The 26,518-nt window shown below is 38.1% G+C and overlaps 2 protein-coding genes across 2 annotated transcripts; both read left to right on the forward strand.

The window, feature by feature from the left end:
* The first annotated feature begins 1,789 nt into the window (after nucleotides 1-1,789).
* LOC129800258 (probable histone-lysine N-methyltransferase CG1716) lies at nucleotides 1,790-22,354 on the forward strand. Its single transcript, XM_055844527.1, has 12 exons — nucleotides 1,790-2,162; nucleotides 2,227-2,374; nucleotides 2,431-3,251; nucleotides 3,317-3,807; nucleotides 7,915-7,920; nucleotides 7,977-8,076; nucleotides 8,135-10,514; nucleotides 14,721-15,587; nucleotides 18,012-18,136; nucleotides 18,194-18,558; nucleotides 21,857-22,058; nucleotides 22,134-22,354. The coding sequence occupies exons 1-12, from the start codon at nucleotides 2,118-2,120 to the stop codon at nucleotides 22,299-22,301; spliced, it is 5,718 nt and encodes a 1,905-aa protein (XP_055700502.1). The 5' UTR covers nucleotides 1,790-2,117; the 3' UTR covers nucleotides 22,302-22,354.
* A 72-nt stretch (nucleotides 22,355-22,426) lies between these two features.
* LOC129802789 (60S ribosomal protein L27) lies at nucleotides 22,427-23,316 on the forward strand. The gene is made up of 3 exons (XM_055848884.1): nucleotides 22,427-22,497; nucleotides 22,761-22,986; nucleotides 23,054-23,316. Exons 2-3 carry the CDS (start codon nucleotides 22,768-22,770, stop codon nucleotides 23,237-23,239), a joined length of 405 nt encoding a protein of 134 aa, XP_055704859.1. The 5' UTR covers nucleotides 22,427-22,497; nucleotides 22,761-22,767; the 3' UTR covers nucleotides 23,240-23,316.
* The last annotated feature ends 3,202 nt before the right edge of the window (nucleotides 23,317-26,518 follow it).

Here is a 26,518-nt window from a genome sequence, read left to right on the forward strand (position 1 = left end):
AATTTAGTTTTTAGTGGTGTGTTTGTGGAAAAATTTTTTCTTCTCAAGGTAAGTTTAAGTCAGTGTGTTTGATTTTTTTATTTCCCTCAAGAAAATCCCTCACAATTCTCTAAATTGCGTAGATTCATAGCTTCTAAGATTTTATGCTTTTTCACGTCCTGCTGCTCTGAGAACGGCCAGAATCTCTTAACACTTGGAAGGCAGCCGCTGCCAATTTAGTTTTCAATTTAATTTTTTATAGTGGAGAATATATCATTTCGCCTGGAGGCCAGATTGAATGCGTGCAGAATTTTTCTGGCTATTTTTTCGTTGTAATTTTTTTAATAAAAATTAAATATTAATGTAAATATATTGCAAAAACAAAAAACTGTACTCGGAAGGACCAAGTGGCAGTTGCTGCTATATGCATTTTATATGGGAATTTGACGTTCTGCAGATGTAATTTTCTTGATTGTTAGTGTATAAAAACCTTAAAAGAACAAATTGAAAGTGTTTTTGGAAATGATTGAGAAGAATTATGGGGAAAAGTGATATATGCCTTTGAATGTGTCAATTTTTGAATGCTTCAACTTTTTTAAATATATTTTTCTTCAAAATAATTCCAAAATTTGATTAACAATTTCGTAGAACTTTCATAGAGAATTTTCAGAAAAAAAAAAACATCCACAAATATGGACGATCAGTGCCAATTGGCGGCTTAGAACTTGGATGAGTGTTCATCTATCAGACGAACTCTCAATTGTTCTACTTTTGAATTGAAAATATTGCTACCATATCGTTCATTTGAGTATGTCTAGCTCGTAAGAATTATAGTGTTAGGGCGAAAAATAATTGCAGAATTTTCGCGCTTACTTCCATGGAGTCTTGGTCGGAAAGATATCAGAAAATATACTCGGAATATTCAAAGGAAATTTTGAATCAATTTCCAGGGAATGCTCTCAGATATATTGTAAACTTCCTTCCGTCAGAATTCTACCCGCGTACCAAAAGGAATTATTAGGATCTTAGAAATATTAGAAAGGGGGTCAGGGACGAGATTTAAACCTACCACCCATTCCCCTCTTTCAACCAGATCCTCCCTCTGGTCTGCACGCAGCACGTCCTTACTCATCCGAGTCTAGTCACTAACTAACTCTCTCTCTCGTCCGTCTCTTAATTAATACTCTCGCTCTATTAGCGATCGTCGCTAAAGTCCAGGGGTGTCAAACCCTAATCGCGTATGCGTGCAAGAGGGAGGAAAGTGGTCATGCCATGATGTTGTCCTATCATAACACACAGGGGTAGGCCATCTCCATGGATGATAAGGTGACATCAAAGGATGTCAAATGGTCAAATGCCCGCCGGGTTTGGCAGTCGGCAAGTCTGGGGCTTGGCTTACAATATTGGAAGAAAATTCATCGGAATTTTTTCCAGGAAATCCACGCAAAAAAAAGCTGATAACTCCGCAGAATTCCAAGGAGAATATTAGCGTTTATTTCCACGGAAACTCTCGCGGAAAAATAGAAGATAAATTCCAGGGAATTTTCTGTTACTGTGAAACTTTGCGGCCGATCGGCTACAGAGGTTCTACGATTCGTAGGCTTTTAACACTTCGTAGACTACGAATTAAAAGCCATGAAAAGCATCAATAGCTTTCCTATACAAAGTAAGGCTTATGTAGTGATAAAAGCGTGGTTTTATACGTGTTAAACAAACCTCCATAAGCGATAGTGATTAGTAAGGCTTACATGCACTAACATGTAAAACTTATGTAAGGCATCTTTTCGCTGCTGGGAAACTCATCGATTGAACTAGCCGAGACACTTTGGAAAGTTGAAAGTGCTATTTTTGTGTATAATTTTGGAATTGGTGCATTTTCTCCACGATTTTCTTCCTCGATTTCCCGGGAAATTGCCCAAAAAGTTAAATAAAACTCTGCACTATGACTTGCACATGGGAATAGAGTGAAATTTAAAGTAATAAATTGTAAATAAAGCTAGAAGGAGAAAAAGTGTCGTACATAACCTCAAAGATGAAGGGTCAGTGAAAGTTTTTCTTCTGGAAAAACATAAATATTGCGTAAGTTGCTGGAGAAAATTTGTGGATGAGAGTGTAGTGTTGCGGAATGGAGTGATACGATGCCAGGGCAGTCAATGTTACCCTTCAAAATCACCACCCAACGGGTGAGACTGCGATGGAAATTTGTATGGGGAATTTGGAAATTGAGGAGATTTTCTTATTTTGCAGGTGGTGATCGTGTCAGTGACGGCAGGAATAGCCCTGTTGGGTATTCTTGCAAGATATCTCAAAAGACGGCGCACAATTCGGCCACCGAGACGGGCTAGGAAGCTTCCAGGTGGCCGGAGAACACGGAACAGCATGAGGAGCCCCAATGGTCAGTTTCTGAATGGTAGCTAGTGTTTTGGGTTTATTAATGATCTGTCTCAATAGATGCAGTATCCGTGGCGGGCTCTAAAGCCAGTGCTAGGAGTGTGAGTCCAGGAGGGAGTGTTCTAGCTTTTTCAGATCGTCTCTCATTGGCTTCTGGGTCACTGGGAGCGGGAGTTTTGGGTGCTTCAACGCCTCTCACGTCCCAGCAATTGGGCGTGTTGGGTATGGAGGCTCTTGAGAATGTTATAACGCACTGGGAAGATGCTCTTGCAGCTCACTGTACAGCTGCAGGAGTCCTCGTAGTGGGCACTTCGGAGGAATCAGAATTCTGCCTTGAGATACAGAACCTCCTGGATGCTGCCTACAATTTGCAGGATCAGAGTGAGCTACTCTTCCTCGATGAGCGATCAGTGCTCTTCCGTGAGGAGAGCTGTGTTCTCGATGCGTCCATCGAGGAGGCCAGTGGTGCTCTGGGACGTGCCAAACGCAGTGGCAGCGATCCCAATCTCGATTCAGCCGAGAGTTTTGCCTCAGCACTCGATCAAGTGGCAGATTTACGGGAATTTGAAGAATTTACTGAAGTCTTTGCAGCCAGTGCTGATAAGTATCCCTTCTATCAGGCTGCTCTGCGTCATCTGGAGGACACTCCTGTTCCATGTCGCACCATCCGGACGGATTTGGTCAATTGCTCCACGGATTTGGAGTATCTAGCCAAGTTGCATTGCCTGCGATTGGCATTTCAGTTGCTGTTCAAGGATGAGGGCACCAGTCGATGGGTAGCAGATACCGGACGTCAGATACTGACAGATCTCATGTGCCTGGGTGACAAGGATCCCAAGGATTTCCTCGTAGGATATGAGGAAATGATGACTTTTCTCCAGGTAATAATATTCCCGCAATCCTTTCCTTTTACCTCAAACTGACAGCCTTCTTCCGGCTATTCCAGGATGAGAACAATTGGCCAGCAATAGAAAAAGAGCTGGAAGCTAGGAATGTCAAAGCAATGACCTTCTTTGACGTTGTGCTAGATTTTATAATTTTGGACGCTTTTAAAGACTTGGACTCTCCCCCCGGGAGTGTCATAGCTGTTGTCCAGAATCGTTTTCTCTCGAATGGCTTCAAGGAGACCGCCCTGACGACAGCTGTGTGGTCAGTACTGAAGGCCAAGAGGCGACTGCTTAAGTATCCAAATGGCTTTATGGCGCATTTCTATCAAATATCTGAACAAATATCTCCCCTGATGGCATGGGGCTTCTTCGGACCCGATGACAATCTCAGGGAGGTCTGTCACTACTTCAGGGAGGAGACAATTGGCTTCCTGAAGGACATTTTTAGCTTTCAGAAGTGCAGATTCACGAGTGTCGAGGAGCTCTCTGACGACATTCTCAAGCATATGCGCCAACGGGTAGACAATATTGGGGTGAAGTTTAGTAATTAGTTTATTTTGTGGAGGAAGGACTTCACAAGAGGTGAATTGGACAAAAAATATGAGCTCCTTTTTATGATAAATTGACAATTTTAGCGGAAAAAATGCATTTTTGAGGTTATGTTAAATGGCGGGCGGAACCCAGCTGACCAAATAACAACCAACAGCTCTTTGTACAAGAATGTTAACAGCGTTGGTAACATTTTTGGGCCAGTGGAAAGTAGCACTTGGCCTAAAATTGTTACCAGCGCTAGCAAGTTTTTAAGGTACAGCACACGCAGCATAGCGGCGAATTTCGAAACTAAAACGTGTCTTCTTGAGGATGACAGCTGGATATTTTCCACCGCGGAAAATGTATAAAATTTAGTTTTTTGTGGTGTGTTTGTGGAAAACTTTTCTTCTCAAGGTAAGTTTAACTCTTTCGTCTCCTTTGGGACTCTGGGTACCCATGGAAACAACAATTTTTTTAGACTAGGGTAGAGTAAGCCATTTTCGCTACCTTAAGGTTTTGTACCCTTGTAATTCTTACAATTTTTGTCGAAATAAAAAGAAATTTTCTGTACAAGTGCTTTGAAGCATTGTCTCTCTAATGAACCAGGAGACTTTCCGGGAATTTTTGGGCATCTAGTTGAAAAAATACATTTCCTGCAACAATGCATGTTTCAGTACTTTTCGCCACTTTGTAAACACTTTTTCGCCACTGTGTAAGCACTTTTTCGCCACTTGTTTTTAATTGATTTTTAAGAAACAGCAGCTTTCGAAAACCCGCAAAAGTACATTGCACAGTACTTTTCTTATTTAACACCTATATTAGACAATTATTAGAGTATTTCGAATGATTTTTTGCACATTTTTTGTTTGCGACAAAAATCAATTGACAATTACGTCTGTTTCAACTAAATTCCGCGAGGTGCGCCACTTGTAAAATGCTTGGAAAAATGAGTGGCGAAAAGTACTTACACAACCGAAAAAAGTAAGCCCTATTTCACCACATCCGTATTTCTTTATTTTTTTGGAAAACATTATTAAATAATTATATTAGAGCGAAGCTTAGTTAATAACAAAGTGACTTTCAGTGAAAAAAATATCAAATACTGTACTGCAAAAACATAAAATATTGATAACATAACAAGTTTATTAAGAACTCCATATTTTTTTGGTGACTGTTCACCTTACGGACAATTTCTTCAATTAACTTGCAAATAATCTAGTCGGTGGAGCACCAGTTATGGTTTTCTGATCCGTTGGACTAGAGGTTACGAAGTAATAGTCATTTCGTAGTTCCATGAGCTCATAATTCCCTGAAAGTGATTTTATTTGTAGGTGGCGAAAAAGTGCTTACTGGCGAAAAAGTACTGACTCTACCCTATCTAGAATCGATAAAAATCCGATTTTTCTGGACAAGTACAAACTATAAGGATGTCCAAATCTAGGATATTTTTTGCAGGATCCTAATTAACTCCTGAGCTAAGATATTCTTGGTCAAAAATCGTGAATTTTCGATTTTCTGCTTCCTTGCAGATATTGTGACTTTTTTTCGTATTTCTAGACCAGAATAAGGAAAAACCTCTCGGGGCTAATAAGTATGATAACTAACAATTACAGATTACATAAATTCGAAAAACAATTTTTACTTAAATTTTCAAAAAACTTGTTCAAACTTTATGGGTACTCTCGTCCCCAAAAATCTAGAGATCAAATGTAAGGTTATCCCACCAATGCCCGCCTTTTGCTTTTTGACACCAATCTTGTAAGAAAATTCCAAGAGGGAGCAACATTTTTGCCAATATGGCCGATAATTTTGACATTTGGCAGCGAGGGAGATTGCTTTCAAGGAAGTTTTTCCTATTCTTCCGGATTTTGGTGAATTCTGATTGCCCAGGAAGTGTCTTTTATGCTTTTGAGAAAGCTTAATGTGTCTACAATAACATCGTGTTGAAAGAAATGTGTTTTAAAGTGTTATGTATAAAATATTATAAGGAATCTGTTTACAAGCAAGAGCTGGGTGTCGTTTTTTTTAGCACTTCCTGGACATCCCACAAGATACTGGTCAATAATTCACCTTGTTTTAGTTATCAACATCGTACAGGAGTCCTTTGACACTCACAAATAGTTTACAAAATCGATAATATTGGCTTTGGGAAAATTGAAGTTTGTATCCTTTGCGTTCTTTTGGGGACGAGAGTACCCATGAGTTTTCCAATTTCCCAGAGGAGGAAAAAATTCTTTCTCAACGAAAGTATCATATTTGACCACTAAGACTTACAATAAAGTGAGTTTTACTGAAATTCGTTCGCTGGATATGTTGTGGTCCGGAAAGAGTTAATCATTTTTTTTTGTGTTTTATCTCTTACCTGATCATGGGGATAAATCAAGATTGTCGAAAACGGATTTGGGGAAGTACAACACAGAGGAAATTTCTTCTGATCATCCCAGAGACAAGAGACAAAAGGCGAGCGACAAGGCAAGATCAGACTTGAGAGAACGTGCAACAGTTCCTGCCTCATTAGTATTTATAAATATCTTGTAATTTTCTTCAATTTTCCTTTTTTTAATAAAATGTAATCTTACTAAAAAAAATGTTTTATTATTACAAAAAAAAAACGATTTTGAAAAATTATTGTTAACAAAGAGTAACACTGGTGTTAACAGAATGGTAACAACTCTGATAACAGAGTGTTAACAGCGGCAGCCAAAAAATTAGCTATTAGTTCCACAAGTGAACACCATGAACGCTGAACTGTAACATTTAGGAACAAAAAGTGAGATGTTTTTGTTAGGAGACCAACCAGCAGGACCGGATTTAGAATTTTGAAGCCCAATGCCCATTTGTGCGGGCCCCAAAAATCTGACGTTTTCCAACAGTGTCGCAGCTTTAACACTTTATATAAAATAACGTTTTAATTCGAACCGACTCGAACTTTATCGAAAAAAAAAGACAGTACAATCCCTCGTTTTTTGCCTATGAATGACAGTTGTAGCTACAGAGTGGAAGACTCAGACATTTCCGCAAAAAAAATCTGAAACGTTTAAAATTAAAACGTATTTTCCAGTGGAAAAGGATCTCCATGTGAAGCCTCAAAAACGACAAAATTTTATCCATCCTAAAAAAAAAGTTATACTCGATAGATCGAAGAAGTACCTTGGCTTGCATGTTTAAGGGACACTGGTAAAAATAAAAGGATCAAATTGACCCTTTTCCAAAGGATGGATCATATTTGACTCTTTGAAAGGGTCACCAGGTACCCTTTGAAATGGTCACGGTTTTGACATCTATTTAATTCCGGAATAAACGAATAAAAAAACAATGAAAAAGTGATCTTTGGTGTTCGCTCAGATGAGAGAAATATGATATCAGTAATAAGTTTACAATAAAACATGATTATTCGTGATAAATGTGCATACTAAATTTCAAGTGATACAAAAGTGAACCTTTCAAAGGGTCAAATACGATCCATCCTTTTGAAAAGGGTCAATTTGACCCTTTTATTTTTACCAGTGGAAGTTGTAGAATATGGAATTCTTTTATGAGAAAAATTTTCCAATGCACTAATTGATCAGCAAACAAAATGATTGTGTATACCTGAGGGAGAATCTTACTTCCGCGATGACTAATTATTCGTTTTCACTGGGGTTTTTAGGCTGCAGCGTCAATAAGAATGCCAAGCTGAAAGCTTGCTAAAGCCACCAAGAAAAATTTTTCCTTGACGAAAGTTACGGGGAATTGATTGAAAATGGAATGGTGAAAGCTCTCTTTTCTTTTTTTTGTAATAATTTATTTTGTGACCATAGTAAACTTTTTAAATATGGAGGCCTCTAAAATGTGGGAGCCCGGTGCCTTGGCCTCAGGGAACCCATCTAAATTCGGCACTGCCAACCAGAGTTGTTAACTGAGTTGTTAGCCAGCTGTTTGCCAACTGTTAACACTTGGTCAGCCGGGGAATCGAATTTGCTCCCCGGAGAAGAGAATCGATGAAAAACATCGACGCGCACGATGACCCCGAAAACGTACGAAAGTTGACATCATCGGCTCTCCATGGAAAAACACACTCCTTTGGCATTGTAACCTTTTTTTTTGGGGATTTTCGCGTTTTCATCGCTTTTCCCTGGGTTTTCAGTGTCCTGTGAATGTGGTAGGTTCTTGCAGGAGAGACTGTAAGTGAGTGTGAATCACTGTGTGACTCAAGGAAATGCCAAAGAGAAGGAGAGGTCGTGGTGGTAGGGCTTCCGGGCGGACAGCCAAAGTTCCGGAAGCCACTAAGAGCCCCCCAGAGGCAGAGGTAAGTGTAAAATGTAGTTAAATAATTTGGATATATTGCATTGCACGATTGTATGTAGGAGGCAGAGATTGATTCTAAAGACAACTGCCAGTCAGAAGCTCCCGAAGTGGAGATTGTGGAAAAAACTGATGAAACTGTTGAAATAATGATGATTCCGGAATCTCCGTCCAATGATACCACGACAGACGTAACCGTGGTAAATGGGACAATAGGTGAGGAGGATGGTCTGAAGGATAATGTTGTGTCTGATGTGGAGAAATCTTCGTCGGAAGATGCAAAAATGGAGGTTGAGGGTGAAGATGGGAAGAAGGAGAGTTCAGAAATCAAGGCTGAAGTAGCAGAACAGCAGATATCTGATGAAATTTATGACTTTGAGGATGATATTCCTGCTTTTAGGCTGAGTTCGACGGAAACAAAAACCCTTCCTACGTTTAAATTTGAAAAATTTGGCAGTAAATCGAGTGAGAGTGTGGAAAATTTGCAGGAGGCTGTGGAAAAAATTAAAATAGAACCGTGTGAGAGTGTGAAGGTGGAAGAGATGGAAACTGATGTTAGTTCATCGGTTCCGGATGCCGGATCAAATAATCAGGATACACAGGAAACGCCAGAAGTTACGCCGGAGGTCACACCGCCAACTTTAACTCCGAACATCCGACGATCCACCCGGATTAAGAGTATTTCCAAGACAAAACAGCGATCTCATGGACATGGTTTGGTGAGGGATAAAGAGAAATTTCTGCCCAAGACTCCTCCAGAGGAGCCCAAGACGCCAGTTAGGGCGAAATCCAGGTGGAAGAATTCGACAGAAACAGAGCAGAAGGTCAAGGATTCGCCAGTCGTGGAAAAAGTAGCCGAAGAGAAGCAGGAAAAAGGGGAGAAAGTGACTGAAGAAGTGCCGAAGGTGGAGGAAAAGAAGCCAGATGAGGAGGAAGAGAAAGCAAAGAAGCTGAATGAGGAACAGAGGAAGAAGCAGCTGGAGCAGAAATTGAAGCAATTCGCACCAATCCGGGACAATATCTATCAGTGCGAGAGGAATGTGAGCAAAGAGGCCAAGAAGATGCTCTGTGATTGCTTCCTTACGCCCGAAGATATGGACAGGGGCGAGTTGGGATGCGGTGAGGATTGTCTCAATCGTCTGCTGATGATTGAATGTGGCTCAAAGTGCGTTGTCGGTGATCGGTGTACCAATAGGCGCTTCCAGAAGTATCAGTATTCGCCATGTCGGGTCTTCAATACGGATAAAAAGGGTCTGGGCATCATGGCTACAGATACCATCCTGGCGGGAGATTTTGTAATGGAGTACGTTGGCGAGGTACTAAATTCGCAGCAATTCGAAGAACGAGCCGCCAATTATTCCAAAGACAAAAATATCCATTACTACTTCATGGCCTTGAGGAGTGATGCAGTAATCGATGCCACGATCAAAGGCAACATCTCCCGGTTCATCAATCACTCCTGCGATCCAAATGCCGAAACCCAGAAATGGACAGTTAATGGAGAATTGCGAATTGGATTCTTTGCCACGAGGACAATTGCTCCAGGAGAAGAGATAACCTTCGATTATCAGTATCAGAGATACGGAAAGGAGGCACAGAAGTGTTTCTGTGAGGCAGAAAATTGTCGAGGATGGATTGGTGAGGAGCCCGATTCGACAGAAGACGAAGAAGAAGACGAAGAAGAAGATGCTGATGATGAGGAAAGTGAAGCAGAAGAAACTCCCGAAGATCAAACGACAGAAAAGGTTCCAGAAACTGAAGAAGAAACCAAAACGCCCACTAAACCAACCCGTAAAGAACCCAAACCACGTACTCCAGCCACCAAGAAGACACCAACTCGACGCAGAAGGGCACTTCAGAAGAAACGTCCGGAAATCCTCGAAGATCCCGATCTCGACGATGAAATTGATTTACTGACAGTTACAGGACTGAAGAATCAGGCTCACACTCTCAAACTCAGTCGTTTGATGGTGAGAGCAAAGATTCAGGGTGCCAGGAGGAGACTACTGAGTCTCCTGCGTCGTGGAGAATTGCCCTGTAGGCGTCTCTTTCTCGATTACCATGGCCTAAGGCTACTCAGTGGCTGGATGGCTGATGGGGCAGCGACTGAATGTGCCTCGTTTAGGCTGGAACTCCTTGAAACCCTCAAAACACTGCCAATTCCCAATAAGACCATCCTCAAGGATACTGGCGTGATGGGAACTGTGGAAAAGTGGATGGGAACAGCTGATGCGACCTCTTCCGTGGACAATTCGCCATCGGACAAGAGCACAGAGAGCCCACCGAGTGAGAATACCAGCGCAGTTCAGACGCCACAGGATACTCCTAAACAGCAATCCCAGGGTCAGGCTTCAACGCCCAGTGCCTCCGTAACCAGTTCCCAGGAGACTTGTTCGCAGGAGAAGGTGAAAACAGAAGGGACGGCTACAGTTCCGGAAACTGGTGAGTGAAGATTTTATGATTTTTCCCTTACATGGAAATGCTACAAGTTCTCAGAACATTGTATGTTCACAAAACCGCCACTCGTGGCGCTGAAGTTGATATTTTCAAAATTGTAAGATCCCGGAATACTTACTAATTTTAGAAAAATACTTGTCTTTTCATTCATTATTAGATCTATTTCTAGATCTTCTAGAGTGACTCGAAATACTAAAATTTTTTATTAAAAAAATATATGAAAATGAAATAGCCTCTATCTACACTGAAAGAAATCCAAAAAAAGTTAAAATAACATTCCGGAAATGTTAATTTTACCCTGCAGTATTGATCCAAAATCGGTGTAAATATTACCCTTTTTAGGTGTATTGAGGTCGAAGTTACACTTTTTCATGTTAATTTTACTCTTAAAAAGGTGTAAAATTAATAATAAAAAATATTGATATATTTTTACACCTATAAAGTGTTAAAGTTGCGAGGAAAAAAGTTAATCGTACCCTCTTGTTTTTCTCAGTGTACACACTAGTAGAAATTTCTTTAAAAAATGCCTTTTTAAAGAAAATTTCCCCTATCCTTGTAGGCAGAAACGTCAAAATTTTTTAAAAGCAATTTTTGACGAAAATTTGCTTTTTGGAGACAAAGCTACGATTAGGGGAAGGTTTTGCAGGTTCGTATTAAAAAAGGTGTAGGGGAAGGTTTTGAACCTTCGTACTAAAAAAGGAATCCAAGATTGAAGATTTTTTACTGAATGCCACACAAACCGAATCAATTATATCACTATGTCAAAAAAATCTCTCACTTATTGGGTTCATAATTCTGCCTCACAAAATTCCTGGAAGTCCTTGGATTTTCCTCTACAGGAAAATGAAAATGTAGTAGCATTTTTTACGAATGTATCCGGTACCGGAATGCTTCGTACCATTTCTTCCAACCTCTGTAGGCCTCATTTTCCCCGAGAACATTACACTGGACACAAAAATTTGGGCATCACTACTTAGGTGGAACTTTCATCTACTTGTTTTCACCATTTGTAGGAGGTATCACGCATTAAAAATCACTTTTAAGCTATTTTTCTAACACATGTTTTTTGACACTCGGAAAACCATTTTTTCCCTGCATTCTGACAGTCAGTTCAGAGCTCGGTTAGGTGTGATTCTCTTATAATCACACCTATTGTAATCCTCGGATTTTCCCTGACACCTCCAAACAGTCTTACAGAACATATTTCGGACACAACTAATTTCAAAAATGACCAGCCATCAATTTAAAATGAAATGTGGAAAGTTTCACTTTAAAACAAGGAAAATTTTATGAAAAATACTCGAAATACATCGAAGTGGCAACAAAAGAATCACATCTACCTTAAACAGTCTAGTTTCATCACTGCACAAATCAGAAAGAAGAAATCACACCTATTGTAATCCTCGTAATTTCTCTAATACTTCGAATCTGTCTTACAGAACATTTTTTGAACATCAGAGATTCTTAGAAATACCAGTGATTAATTTAAAGTTAAATGAGGAAAACTCCGCTTGAAAACAAAGCAAATTGTATGAAAAATGCTTAAAACGCACCGTATGGACAATGAAAGAATCACACTTACCATAAGCAGATTTAGGCTTAATGTTCGATTTGACAGAAGCGAAACAAAAACATCTGATGAAGTCTCACTTTGCTGTGGAAGTGCGTGTTTTTCTTCGAGATTTTCTTGAAAAATGTTCTACTCGTTGTAATATCACAATTTTCTTGTCAACTTGTTCAGTGGAATCTCTGGATGGGTCAAAATATCCAGAGCGTCGTGCACAGTGTGTCCCAAAACAGTCTGGAATTCACAGAGTTGGTAGTCAATGATTTTGACTGATATTTTTACGAACCTGCAGAGGAGGCAATCTTTGTGAATTTTCCTCCGCCCACAATTCCATCCCCTTCTAGCGAAAGATTTTCACGGTAAATATTAACCCTGATAAACCTTATATAACTTGGAATGTTGTTTTTCTTCGAAAAGACTCTTGAAGCGTGAAAAAATGCATAAAATAATACACATCAGAATTGCGATTTTAGGCCCATTTTTTATTTTTGCTTCTAGAACCCACGAAAAAAGGCCTAGGCTCCCAAGGTTGTCCGGAAATGTGAGATGTGGGATTAGCTATAAGAATATATGACCATGGATGATATTTATTTAGTAACTTGGAAAAAAATCAACATTTACGAACCTGCGACGTTACGAAGGTACGAAACCTTCCCCTACAAGATTTAAGATTTTTTACTGAATGCCACACAAACCAAATCAGTTGCAGCACTATGTAAAAAAATCTCTTACTTATTAGGTTCATAATTCCGCCTCAGAAAACTCTTGGAAATCCTTGGAATTTCCTCTACAGGAAAATTAAAATTCAGTGGCGTTTTTTTTACGAAGCTGCCCTGGTTTGCTCAGCGTCGTACAACATTTTGCCCGGAAACATTGCACTGGACACAAAAATTTGCGCGTCACTACCTAGCTGGAATTTTCATCTACTTGTTTCCACCGTTTGTAGGAGATAGCATTTAAAAAAAAATCAATTTTATGCTATTTTTCTAAGACATGTTTTTGTGACACTCTGAAAACCACTTTTGCACTGCATTCTGACAGTCAATTAAGTGCTTGGTTAGATGTAATTCTCTCATAATCACACACAGTAAAAAATAATTACTACGATTGTCGTGTGTAATAGGAGAGCGTCGATAATTGTAGTAAATTTGCAACGATGATTATAAAGTTGAAAAGCAAGCAAGTTGAATTTTCGTAAGGTAAAGTACCCTTACTCGACCGGGTTCCTCTATTCGACCGGTGGGTCAATTTTTGAATATTTGATGGTGAATTTCATCAATTTCCATGAATTTGTCACTGATTCGTATTATTTAAAGAATAATTGACCTATTAATGTTAGATCATACACAAAATATTATAGCAAATATAATTAAATTGAATAAATAAATCTACCGGTCGAATAGAGGAACCGGTCGAATAAAGGGTACTTTACCTTAGTTGAAAAGCAAACTAAGTTGTATTTTCCTCCAAAAGTTGTACTGAAATTACACAAAATATAAAAAGAAGAAGAATGAGTTCAAACGAAATTAGTTGAAAGTTGTACTTTCTTCAGTGATAATCGGTTGTAAAATTACTACGATAATCGAATTGATTCTATTACACACGATAATCGTAGCAATATTCAATCAGTCGTTGAATGAAGTTTATGCCATTTTGTCGGTTCATTTTGTTAATGTTATAGTAATTATTACTGCTATTTATTGTATTTGGGCCATTGCTGAGGGTTGAATTTTACTTATTCTGCAATTTAATTGATTCCTTTTCAATTGAAAGTTGATTTTTTCAGTGGCTGTTATTCAAAATTTGAACTATAATAGAATTTAACTAGCCAATTTCATCTTTTTTTTTTACTGTGCACTTATTGTAATCTTTGAAAAGCCTGGCTTCTAAGTTTGTCAGGAAATGAGAGATGTTAGACTAGCTATTAAAATATATGACCATGGATGAAATTTATTCAGTGACTTGGAAAAAACCAACTTTTACGAAGCTGCAACATTACGAAGCTGCAAAACCTTCCCCTAATATCTTTCACAGTAAGTAGGGACACAAACCATGAAATTTAGTCCTTTGCGCCAAGCGAGATGCATTTTTGTTATCCTAAAAGGGTGGCAAAGCGTTCCATGCTTTGCGAAATGCTCGAAATCGTCCCTTCGATGTTGAACCTCAAAAGTAATTTCGCATCATTTACTGTTTACCGGTTCTGAACCGATTTGAACTTATGAACCGATTTGAACTTATGAACCGATTCATAAATTGTTCAGAACCAATTCAGTCTTATCAGAAAATCCAAGACCTTTCAACGAAGTTCAATATGATATCATTCGGTTGAGAAATACACTCTCCAGAGCTTTTTAAACATTTGACCTTGAAACACGATTATTTTGAACCGTTAAGGAAATCGTTGGAGCCTTTTTTCGAGATAAAACCTAAAAAATAATGGTTTTGGTGCGGAAGGAGATTCAAGTTTATCACGTTATTTCACAATTTGGTGTGTGTCTTGGCTTAATTTTATGTTCTGTTTTTATCGGTAAACCGGATATTTGAGAGCCGCTTCCTAAAGTGGAAGATTAATCTTTTAGTTTGTCGTTTAATTTTTCAGTTAGTAGTATTTGTTGCTATTTCAGTCCCTTCTGAAGACATTGAGGCACTCAATGGCACCATAAAGGATTTGGGTAAGAATCTCCTGGAGAAATGGTTGAGTCTGCCAGAAGTGTTTCGGATACCGAAGAAGGAGCGCATCGAGCAGATGAAGGAGCATGAACGTGAAGCTGACCTCAAGTACATGGCACTGGGTCTGCACATTGAGGATGAGGCACGTGCTGAAGAGAGTCGCAATCAGGCTAGATATAAGAATGCCAAGGAGGAACCACGAAAGTTTGCAACGGCAGAAGTAAAGAGGGAACGAGCTGAGGATCATTTTATGAGTAAGGCTCAACGAAGGAGATTGTTTGCAATGCAGGCAGCTGAGCAGATGGCAGTCCGGAGGAGAATGGATGAATGGGCACATCATGAATTTAGGTGTACCTATTTTGCTCTGGATCCATATGCCACGCCCTCTGAGGACATTCCGTCGTGGGTGGACCCAGAAACAGGGCAATGGTATGCGTATGACTTGACGGAAGTCGAGACGCCCAAGAGTTATGCTCATATTCCGGCTCCGGCTCGTCCAACGGCTATTAACATTGAGGACTATGACTTGCCACAGTTAGATTTGCCTGAGGGATGGGAGTATGCCCTGGATCCCAAGGGACAGATCTACTACTACCATAGAAAAATCAGAATTTGCCAGTGGGAAACACCTATTCGGATTCTGCCGCTGGGAGAGCAACAGGAAGCTGCTCGGTTGACGAACATGACAGAACTGCCCGATGCAACGGACGGAGGGGACAGTAGTACCACGGATACATGTGACAGCGAAGAGGAGGCTCTTGAGAAGAAGATCGCGCGGATTAAGGCACTACAGAAAATTGGAATTGCTCCTTCGGTGATTGGTAAGATTGCAGGGTGCAAATTTACAGTGCTATTATTTACCCTGTAGGGCTTCCGCCTATAATTAATTTTAAGCCACGCCCCTTCGAGCAGCTACGACTTCCCAAAGTTGACAGTTAACGTTAAAAAAATAATACAGAAGTCACTTCTCATATAACTTTTAGGAGGGGCTCAAAAGATTTCTGCCTAAAAAAATAGGCCACGCCCCCTACAAACTTTTTTATTTAAAATATTGTAAAATGTTGATAAATGATTTTTTTTGGTGAGCGAGTGAAATTCAATTGGATTTTTTCCTTGATACTAATTAAAAAAAATATTTAAAAGTTTCTGAGTTAGGATGAAATAAAGGCGTTGCTTATTTTTTAATATTTTATTTTTATCTCCGTAGCTGAGGCTATCGCTTTTAAAGGGCGATTAAAAGGGGGATTTTAAGGATAAATTTCCAAGATCATTTAGGGTAAGGGCTCATAATTTTGACCAGTCTGCTTATAAGCATCGATGTTCTAAGTTTGAAGTGCGATATTTTCAATACTAATTGACTTTTTTTGTTACTCTCTTTTCAGAAGGGTTGTTTAGAAACTTAGCAAGCTATTTATCGTCTTATTTTTAACTAAAATTAGTTCTAATACGTTTAAAAATGAATTGATATGTAGAGATGAATTTGACTCTTATTTTGGACAACTTGGTTATTAATTTGGACAACTTGGCTGTAAATTTGGACAGCTAATCCGTCTCAACCAGATGCCCATTTTTCTTCATTTCATGAACCAATCTTACCAAGTCTTCTTCCTGTTCATGTAAGGGAAATGCAGAATGTCACAAGAAGCCCGGAAACTTTCCATATCATTCATTAAAGTGAGTTGACTTCGATACTCCAAGTACGTGCGGATTCGCTCATTCCCTGGCCATTTCGGGGGCCTTTCGAGGCATTTCTCGCTATATCTCGTTCTTAGAGATGATGCTCCTTTGTTTCTCCAGTCATTAGTCCAACCTAGTCATCACAAAAGCTAAAATTTCACGAAATTTCGTGAGAAAAACACTTGTCTAAAATAAGGAGTATCACCTCACTGGTAAATGTCTTAAAAAATGTCCCATTTTTCACACAAATAATCTAATTCACAAGGCAAATCTCACTTCAGGTCAAATGTACAAATCACCACTAACGTGAATCAATACAATATTCAATGAATATTCAATAATATCACCAAGGGGTAACTCATATTGAGAAACCCTCGTCAATTGTCCGAGAAACGCTTCGCGAAACCCGAGAAACCCAATTTCTGCATCGCGAAACCCGAGAAACCCAATTTCTGCATCGCGAAACCCGAGAAACCCAATTTCTGCATCGCGAAACCCGAGAAACTCAATTTCTGCATCGCGAAACCCGAGAAACCCAATTTCTGCATCGCGAAACCCGAGAAACCCAATTTCTGCATCGCGAAACCCGAGAAACCCAATTTCTGCATAGCGAAACCCGAGAAACCCAATTTCTGCATCGCGAAACCCGAGAAACCAGAAACCCTTGTCAGAAAAAATGGAAATGAGTTACCCCTTGTATCACTCAAAAAAAGCGAAGAAACATTGTTAGTACTTCATCACAGCTAAATAAGACTGAAGTAAACACGAAGTTCTGTCAAATTTCTCGTAACCAATTGCTCACACTGAATTTTCAACAAAGCAATTTTAACTCAAATCTTATTCAAAATTTAACGTATTTAGTGTTAAAATTTTCCAAAAAGAACAAATATTTAGATAAAATTCATTATTCATCAAATATTGGAATAAAAATCCATGATTTAAATCAATTTATTTTTAGTGTCCAATTTTATCCTCAAAGTGTCCAAAATAAGAAACTGGACAAAATTATGAGCCTTTCCCCTATTTATTTTTGTAATTTTTGTAATTTCCTCTTAAAAGTCCTTACGGCGTTATCACACTAGCACATTAAAATTTTAATGTGATTCGCATTAATTGTCTCTTGTGAGCGTCCAAATATGTTATTTGTGTCTTTGAGTCACTTAATATTTGGGGTTTTTCTATTTATTGATAAAGAAGTGGACTTGGCCTGCAAAAGTAAGTTTAAATTTACCTAAAGCATAAATATTTTTCACATTAAAAAATTAAAGAGAAAATCGCATTAATTTTTCGCATTAATGCTATAAATCAATTTATATCAAATTTTGCGGGCCAAGTCTACCTTTTATCAACAAATAGATCAAATTTTGAATATAAAATGATTCAAACACACAAATTACACATTTGGACTCTCACCAGCGACAATTAATGTGAATCATATTAAAATTTTAATGTGCAAGTGTGTGCAAGTTAAGCTCCTGATGGAGGTGTGGCCTAATATTTATGGGCGGAGCTTGATGAAAAAAATGGAATACTTGAATAACTACAAAAAATACTACAATTTTTTGTAGCAAAACTTCATCTCTGCGATCCGGAAAGCGAGGACGAACCTGAAAAAGTTGATGGTGAAGAGAAAACTGGAGATGCAGGAAGGACTCGCTGTCGAACCCGATTGGCAGAATATAGAGAAATTAGCGTAAGTTAACTCTTTATTTTGTCCACTCTCTATAATGCCTAATTCCTGAACATTTAGCCACGCCGGGAAGAGGATAAGCTGTACAGTCAGATGGAAATGAAGCGTTATCGTGAGACCAAAGAAAAATTGAGACGTCGCAAGGAAGCTCTGAAGAGGCGAAAGTTGGCTATCGCTTCGTCAGGTGGTGATTCATCGGTAAGTGAAGTGGTGAATCTAGATGGAGAAGACAGGGACACGGAGGAGGCGAAAAAGACTGAAGATGCAGGAGCTGTGTGTGATTCCACGTCGGATCTTCTGATTGAGAAGATTGTATTGGGAAATAGTCGAGTGGATGAACTCGATGAACCCTTGAGACATGCCGATAGTGTTCAGCTGAAGATTAAGCAGAAGCTCTTGAGGAAAAAGCGACATATGAAGCACAAGTAAGTTCTTGTTCTTATCTATTTTATGAAGCTACATAAATTTAGAAAAAAATCATCTTGTGATCTTCATATAATTTTACCCACCCTGATTATGCTTAAACCTTGTAAAAGTATTTCTCGTGACTCCTTGATAATGAAAATATTGAATTACAAATTTTCCTATTTTTTTTTAAAGAAATTTAAATTTAGAAAAACTTACACAAAAATATGTATGAACTTTAAATGAAGGGTTTCACAAAATGCTACTACTTTGTAAAACATTAAAGTACAGTGGATTGACGCTAGAGGTGTTCTAATTACGCTAATTACCCAAAAAAATTACCCCAATCGGGTAAATTCAAAATTACCCTATTGTACCCTATGATAATGCACAACTACAGTGTAACTAAAAGTACTGTGCCCGCTTCGTTGTCCGGATGATTGTGAAACAATATGACAAATGTCCGCTTCGTAATCCGGATGGATTTTTTGAATTTGTTCAATGTCTCGAAAATATAATACAAGGTTTTATTTTCTAGAATTAGAATAAAAGTTTTAAAGAAGCTTAAAAATACATAATTAAAGAATTCTATGCTATTATACTTCATTTATCAAACAGAAACATCACAGGATAATTCATTTTCATTGCTGATCACACATGCATACATAACCTAAAAATTATTTTAAATGTAACCGTCGATAACTCTTCCGGATTACGGCGATCCGAATTAGAGAGCGGGCACTGTATTTGCATACATTTAGAGGTAATAGAGGGAATCACTATTCGAGATCGAGTGAGGAACATAGGCGTTCGTGAGGAGCTCAGAGTCGAGGAGTTACTTCTTCGGGTTGAGAGATCACAGCTTCGATTATGTGGTCATTATCAGCGCATCAACGAGGAAAGATTCCCCAGAAAGTCTGTACAAGTCATTCTGGAAGGATTTCAGATTTTGGGCAGATCTAGACCAAGGTGTCAGGATAAAATTTAGATTATTGCCTGATGACGTCTTGGAATCGACTTCAGGAAAATTTCTGCACATTTTCCGCGACTCTGATGCAATTAGCGATTGAAAAACGAGTTATGGTGCTATTTTAATGAAAAATGAACCAACAATAGGGAAAACCGGAAGTCGTCGGGAAGACATAATCGCTCAGGGAAACACATCAACTATCTTCAGAGCTTTCGGCTCGGTCTCCAAGCCTTCATCAGTGGCTGGAGCAAAAAGAAGGAGCCGTTTTTATTTGGATCTTTAAATAAATAACAATATTTCTAATAACTAGCTTCTTCTTTTTGCTCCAGCCACTGATGAAGGCTTGGAGACCGAGCCGAAAGCTCTGAAGATAGTTGATGTGTTTCCCTGAGCGATTATGTCTTCCCGACGACTTCCGGTTTTCCCTATTGTTGATTGCTATTAACGTCGGCTTATACCCACAATGAAAAATGAACATGTTTTTTTTTAGCACTTTACTGTTCTCAAATGCTTCTACATTATCGACTTTTCTTTGTGTTAAGTTTTTGCCCCGACTGTTTTTCCAGTCCTCACCATGTTCTAAAATCACCAATTGTCTTGACTGAACCCAACACAAAGAGAAGTCGATAAAGCAGAAACACTTGAGAACAGTACAATGGTAAAAAAACATGTAAATTTTTCTTTGGAATTAAACCATTAATAATGTCTAAAACAGATCCAAAAATGAAAATCGGCATAGGTGGTTTATGGATAACTCCCGGCCAAGTGTTTTTTATATGGAGTTTTTTGAAGCTAACTATAAAATGAAAAATGAAAAAGGGAAATCTTTCTCCTGAACATTTTTTTTAGCACATGACTGTTTTGAAGTGCTTCTGCTTATTCGACTTTTCTTGTTCTGTTCTTGACTTTTCTTGTTCTGTGATGACTATTTGTACTATTTGGTGGTTTTAGGACACGGCGAGAACTGGGGAAAACATTCAAGACAAGAACTAACACAAAAAAGTCGATAATGCAGAAGCACTTGGGAACAGCAGTGCTAAACAAACATGTTCATTTATCATTGGAATAGCACCTTTCGTTTTTAATATATTTCCAAAAAAGTGGATACTGGAGTGTATTTTATGTGACTAGCTCAGAAAATTGATCAGAAAAAATTCTCTTCTTCTGACCAGAATATTAAAATGTCCAAGAAGGAGGAGTCAGATGTTTTTGAGATGTAAGGATTAAATGTCCTCTAGAACACACTTTAAAATTAAATAAAAAATGAAATGCATCAATGATCTGGTTCTTGAGATAATCCTAAAGGAGTGCTTTCTGGAGGAAGAGGATATGAATTTGCTTGGGGATGAGTTTGCAGAGACAGTTGTATTTCTTAGATCTACTTGGGAAATGTACTCAGAACATTCCAAATCGACATCTTTATCTGTTTGTCCAGAAAATGATATATATTGCAAGGATTTTTTGTCATTTTTTTTATCTGTGTGTTTGAGGCTCCAAATCATCCTTGTATCAGATTCTCTGGTTCTGGCCACTCCTGGTTCCAGAAATAGATGGTTAATAATTTCGGGATTTTGGCGTTCGGGATTTTGGGGTCCCGGTCAAAATCCCGAACGCCAAAATCCCGAAAGGGCCAAAATCCCATATTCTTAAAAGTGTCATAGCGGTCATAGCTACTTCCGTGATTGCACCCGCGCTTGTTGGAGGCAAAGGGAAATCTGTGTCTTAGGAAATTATTCAAAACATTTTTCTTCATATAATTTCATCCCTTTCAGGATTTTAATAATTCGAGATTTTGGCTTTTTCGGGATTTTGGCTTTCGGGATTTTGGCTTTTTCGGGATTTTAGCGTTCGGGATTTTGGCTTTCGGGATTTTGGCTTTTTCGGGATTTTGGCGTTCGGGATTTTGGCTTTCGGGAGTTTGGCTTTTTCGGGATTTGGCATTCGGGATTTTAGAGTTCGAGATTTTGGCTTTCGGGATTTTGGCTTTTTCGGGTTTTTGGCATTCGGGATTTTGGCTTTTTCGGGATTTGGCATTCGGGATTTTGGCTTTCGGGATTTTGGAGTTCGAGATTTTGGCTTTCGGGATTTTGGCTTTTTCGGGTTTTTGGCGTTCGGGATTTTGGCTGCCACCGATTACAAAAACTGTTTTCTTTGATTGTAAAATGCAAGAGAGGATCATCAATTTATCACAAATTGTTGAACTTAAGTCATTTATCATAACATCAAGTTATATTCACGTGAGGTCACATTATTAGTCTCATCTCCCATAAGCTATTTTAGGTTTATCAGCTTTTATTTAAAATAAATCATTTGAGAGGCTTTTTTGATTAATTTGTACCAAATTTTAGGTCAAAAAGTCACAAGAAAATGAAGACAGATGATGCTACGAGTGATCCTCAGGATGCTGGTGCACAGGCTAGGCGAATAAAGGATCTATTTAGGACAAATATCGCCGGTGTTATTGTGCAGCACCTCAATCCGTACAGGAAGGAAACGTGTACGCTTGGACGAATTACAAATAATGAGGATTTTAAACATTTAGCACGCAAGGTGAGTGATTCTTTGCTTTTAAATATATTAAAAAAAATTCTATTGAGGAAGCAATATTGCTAAATATCCTTTTAGTTGACGCATTTTGTAATGGTGAAAGAATTGAAGCACTGCAACAATGTGACTGATCTGACCGTAACGGAGTCGGTAAAGTTGAAATCTCGCGAATTTATTCGCAAATATATGGCAAAATTCGGTGAGACGTATGTTAAGCCTGAGAATGAACCGGAATACAAGGATTGAGATAATTTTACGACAATTGTAATTTTAAATAAACGCAATTTTTTTACAAAATGTCCAACTGATTTTTTTTGAGAATCGATTTGAAATTTTAGCGCGAATGTGAAAGTGCTGCACTCTGGCGGAAATTAGAAGGTGACTTTTGGGACACTGCATGCTGTCTCGCTCTTTTTCTCTTTCCGGTTGTCAGACGCAGAAAGTAAGTTTGTCGTGTGTGTGGTTTTTCAACTTATTCTTGGGGTTTTTCTCAGATTTTCAGAGGAAAAGTAGGTGAAATTTGGTAATTAGTTGTTGGTCCATAGATTAATACTTAGAACTTGTGGAGAAATTGCATGGGAATGTGAGAAAAACTCCAAGAAAAGTTGGACTATTCGGCGTGGCCATTGTTGTTGCAACATAACCTTACTTTATCAGCCTGGAGGAGAGTTCCTGGCCAAAAATTCAGTATTTCTTTGTTTTTAGGAACAAAATGAGGAAGATTATGAAATCGGGGAAGGTGGTGCTGGTCCTCAGTGGACGGTACGCTGGCCGAAAGGCCATCATCGTACGAACATTCGATGATGGAACCTCAGACAAGCAATTCGGTCATGCTCTCGTGGCAGGAATTGATCGGTATCCGCGCAAAGTGACTGGAAGTATGGGCAAAGCTAAGCTAAAGAAGAAGTCTAAGATTAAGCCTTTCCTCAAGGTGAGTTTTAAAAACGCTTTTAGCAGTTTATTTAGGAAGAAATCTAATGTTTTCAATGGAATTTCAGATCCTAAACTACAATCACTTGATGCCAACACGCTACAGCGTTGACATCCCCTTCGAGAAGGTGTCCGTAAGGGATTTGAAGGATCCGGTTAAGAGGAAAACACACCGTTTCCAGACGCGTGTCAAATTTGAAGAAAGATACAAGGCCGGAAAGAACAAGTGGTTCTTCCAGAAGCTCCGATTCTAAGCTCGTTTCCGGAGTCAAATTGTGAAGAGTGGGTGTTCTCGGTTTATAATAAAACTTGCTTATTATAGACTAAAAAATAGTGTTTTATTAATTTGTTCAATTTATCCTTGTTCTCGCAGGAAAATTTTTAAAAATATTCCCTACTTAAAAACTTTTCTATGCTCATTATTCTCAATACAAACAATTCGTATTTGTTTAACAATTCTTGGACAATTATGTTGTTTGATGAGATCTCTCCTGCACGATGATCACTGATCACTCTTCGAGGTGAAACATGGTGATAAAAACACCTCAAAGATTTTCAGCGACTTACGCAAATACTCGCGGTTAAATTGTTGGGAAAACAACAAGATCCACGAGATCACTTTCGCGGGAGTTTCATGATGAAAAAAAAAAATCAGTCAATATTGATAAAAAAGATCATCCCAAGGTTGTCTTCGAGGACGGATTTATGAGTTTGAAGCAGCATCAAAATCTTCCATTTCTTGGTCATCGTCAATTTCCCCCAAATTTCTTAATCTTTCGCTGGTTCAATGGGAATAAGTTCTGGTCACTGAAGTTTCCCTCTCGAATTTCATGTCTAATTGCCGTCAATTTAATTCCCATTCTGAGCAATTGAAGCGGGAATCTGCAGAGCACGTGCAACTCTGTGGCTGTTAGCTAAAGAATTCACAGGGAAATCCATCCTGGAAATGCCGGATCTATTCTTGGGCTTTACGATGCGTTCGGTGACCCAATTTTGGCGTCAAATGAAATAATTCTCAATCTTCATCGACGTGCCGGGCATGCATATGGGCAGGAATGGCTTTAAAAAAGGGGTATTCATTTCACATTTAAAAATCCTATTGTAAATACAAAAACGATACAAGTCAACTAAAGATGATAAGAATTGATAAAAATATAACGAATTCTAGTTTTATAAACTAAAGTTACAGTAGCGCTCAATTATAAAGTATATTGTAAATATAAAAATGTTACAAGTCAACTAAAGATGATAAGAATTGAATCATGATAAAATAAGAGGAACTACACTACAGCGAATTTGAGCAAATTTGCTTCAATTAATGGTGAAAATTTCCAATAAAATTTTTCGCCCGATTGAAAAAGAGCCGATTGAGCGAGAGTCTAGGGGAGACTGGGGCAAAAAGTAACATAACGGATATTTTTTTTTTACAAGCTACTCGAGCGCTTCAAAAAATTTTAATCTGCGCAGTTTTATAGGAAATTTATTATAATAGGAAATTATAGGAAATACGTATATCGAGTCAATTTCTAAAAGGTAATTTTGTGACTATTCTCAAAAATGCTGGGGCAAATAGTACCAGACATTGGGTTACAGGTAGACTCTCCCAAATTCGGGCATTTGGGACCGAAATGTCAACCGAATTAGAGAGAAATTGGGACAGCAAATTGTTTGAAATGCAACGATTTTTTGTTCATCTGCATACTCATATTGAGTTTATATGCTCATAGCCCTCAGCTATTATAAATTTCGTGAAAACCTCTTAATAATGCAAAATCACATCAAAGTTAAGACAAATCATGACAACTTTGAGCATACACTCGACTCTTCGTTATCCGGCTGACTGGGGGACAAAATGACATTTAGGTTTTTGAATGATCAACGGTTTTTCTATTTTGTGCTGTGTGAATTTATTTTCTGTCTGACAAAGAACAAGAGAATTTTTTTCATGGTGTGCTTATGTTTCATTTTGTATCACAATTATGTATTAAAAACTTCGATACAATGAGAATGATACTTTAATTCACACTGGAGAAACTTCATGTTTAGTAAAAATAATTTTGAATACATCAACTGCCAGTGTTTGGCAGCTGTCACCCGGATAACGAAGTGCCGGATAACGAAGAGCTGAGTGTATTTGCTTCATTTTGATAACCATAATCGATCTTGAAAAATGTCAACGAATTTTTTTCGAATTTAACTGCCGACCGAATCATAAAGTAGCCCGATCTTAAAAGAGCCGAATTAGCGAGAGTTTACTGTATCATATCTTGATTCGCTTCAATACAGGCTTCCGTAAATTTGAAAAAATACCTAGAGGACATATTTTCATAGAACCTGTTTCACCTGAACCTGAACATAGTCCAACCTATGTTCAACCTGAACATAGTTTCACACCTTTGTAAAACACCGTTTTCTCTGCGAGAAAAGTGAGAAAACGAGAAAAGCGCTTTTCAAGCTATTTAAAAAAAAAAAAACACAAAATACTACAAATCGTTTAACCAATGCAAACAACAATCGGCGAGATATGATAATGACGTTTCTTTTCGCTGTGAGACATCAGAAATTGCTTCGCTTTTTTGTTACTTTTTGCTCTATACCTTTTGTTACTTTTTACCCCAAATTGCCATTAAAAATCTCTGAAGAAAAGAACTTTTGTGAAATTCTAAAATAGATAGCGGATTCGTATTCAAAAAATTCAAATTATTTAGAAAATATTCACCAGTGCATCAATTTTGGAAAATAAGTAGGTCATAATTGTTGTCTTCTGCAGGGAAAATATTTCAAAAATAGGGCTAAAAAATTCTTTTCTAAATTCCTTGTTCGAATTCTAAGAAACTTACGACATTGAAGAAAGTCTATGGAGGCTATCTATAGAAAAAAATTTGAGCCTCTATCTTTTTTACCTTGGAAGATATTGAATTTTGAATTTTTCAATTTGTGACTTTTTGCCCCAGTCTCCCCTATTGTATTTTTTATGTGAAATTAGACCACTGAACAGGAGTGTAAGAAAAAGAGGTGAAAATTGAGAAAAAAGTTCTAGTTGTTGAATTTGTTACTTATTTATTTTATATTTTTAATAAACAATAAAAATAAATTGAGCAGTATTTTGTTTAATTGCGGAGCAATATTAAATTATATCATTCAAAAACAAATTTAGTGACTCCGGTTACAGTTAATGAGGAAAATTTCATGAAATCAAAATTCACATCCCTTTCGTTCTCATGCGTTTTGCATGTCTTTCTTATTCTTTCACTACAAATTCGATTGAGCTAAATTGAATTTGATGTGATGTTTAGAAGAAGAAGAAGAGTGCGAAAGAATGAGATAGACATATGAAAAGCGTGTGAGAAAAAAGGGATGGATATTCCGCCTTCATGAAACTTTCCTGATCTAAAAGGTGTGCCGAAGCCATATAATGATTTTCCTATCGCCCAAGCGTCTAACGCCGTCTTAACTTTCGACTTTGTGCAAAATTTAAAATTTTGAATATAAACATACAAAATATTTAATTTTGTTTGATAGTATAGTTCTAT

This window comes from Phlebotomus papatasi, chromosome 2 (genome assembly GCF_024763615.1).
Source record: "Phlebotomus papatasi isolate M1 chromosome 2, Ppap_2.1, whole genome shotgun sequence".
Taxonomy (NCBI): Eukaryota; Metazoa; Arthropoda; class Insecta; order Diptera; family Psychodidae; genus Phlebotomus; species Phlebotomus papatasi.

Coding starts and splice junctions, on each gene's coding strand:
- LOC129800258 (XM_055844527.1), top strand. CDS start 2,118: ATGCCAGGGCAGTCAATGTTACCCTTCAAAATCACCACCCAACGG. Junction 10,515..14,720: donor GGCTACAGTTCCGGAAACTG/GTGAGTGAAGAT, acceptor TTGCTATTTCAG/TCCCTTCTGAAGACATTGAG. Junction 18,559..21,856: donor AAGCGACATATGAAGCACAA/GTAAGTTCTTGT, acceptor ACCAAATTTTAG/GTCAAAAAGTCACAAGAAAA.
- LOC129802789 (XM_055848884.1), top strand. CDS start 22,768: ATGAGGAAGATTATGAAATCGGGGAAGGTGGTGCTGGTCCTCAGTGGA. Junction 22,987..23,053: donor AGATTAAGCCTTTCCTCAAG/GTGAGTTTTAAA, acceptor ATGGAATTTCAG/ATCCTAAACTACAATCACTT.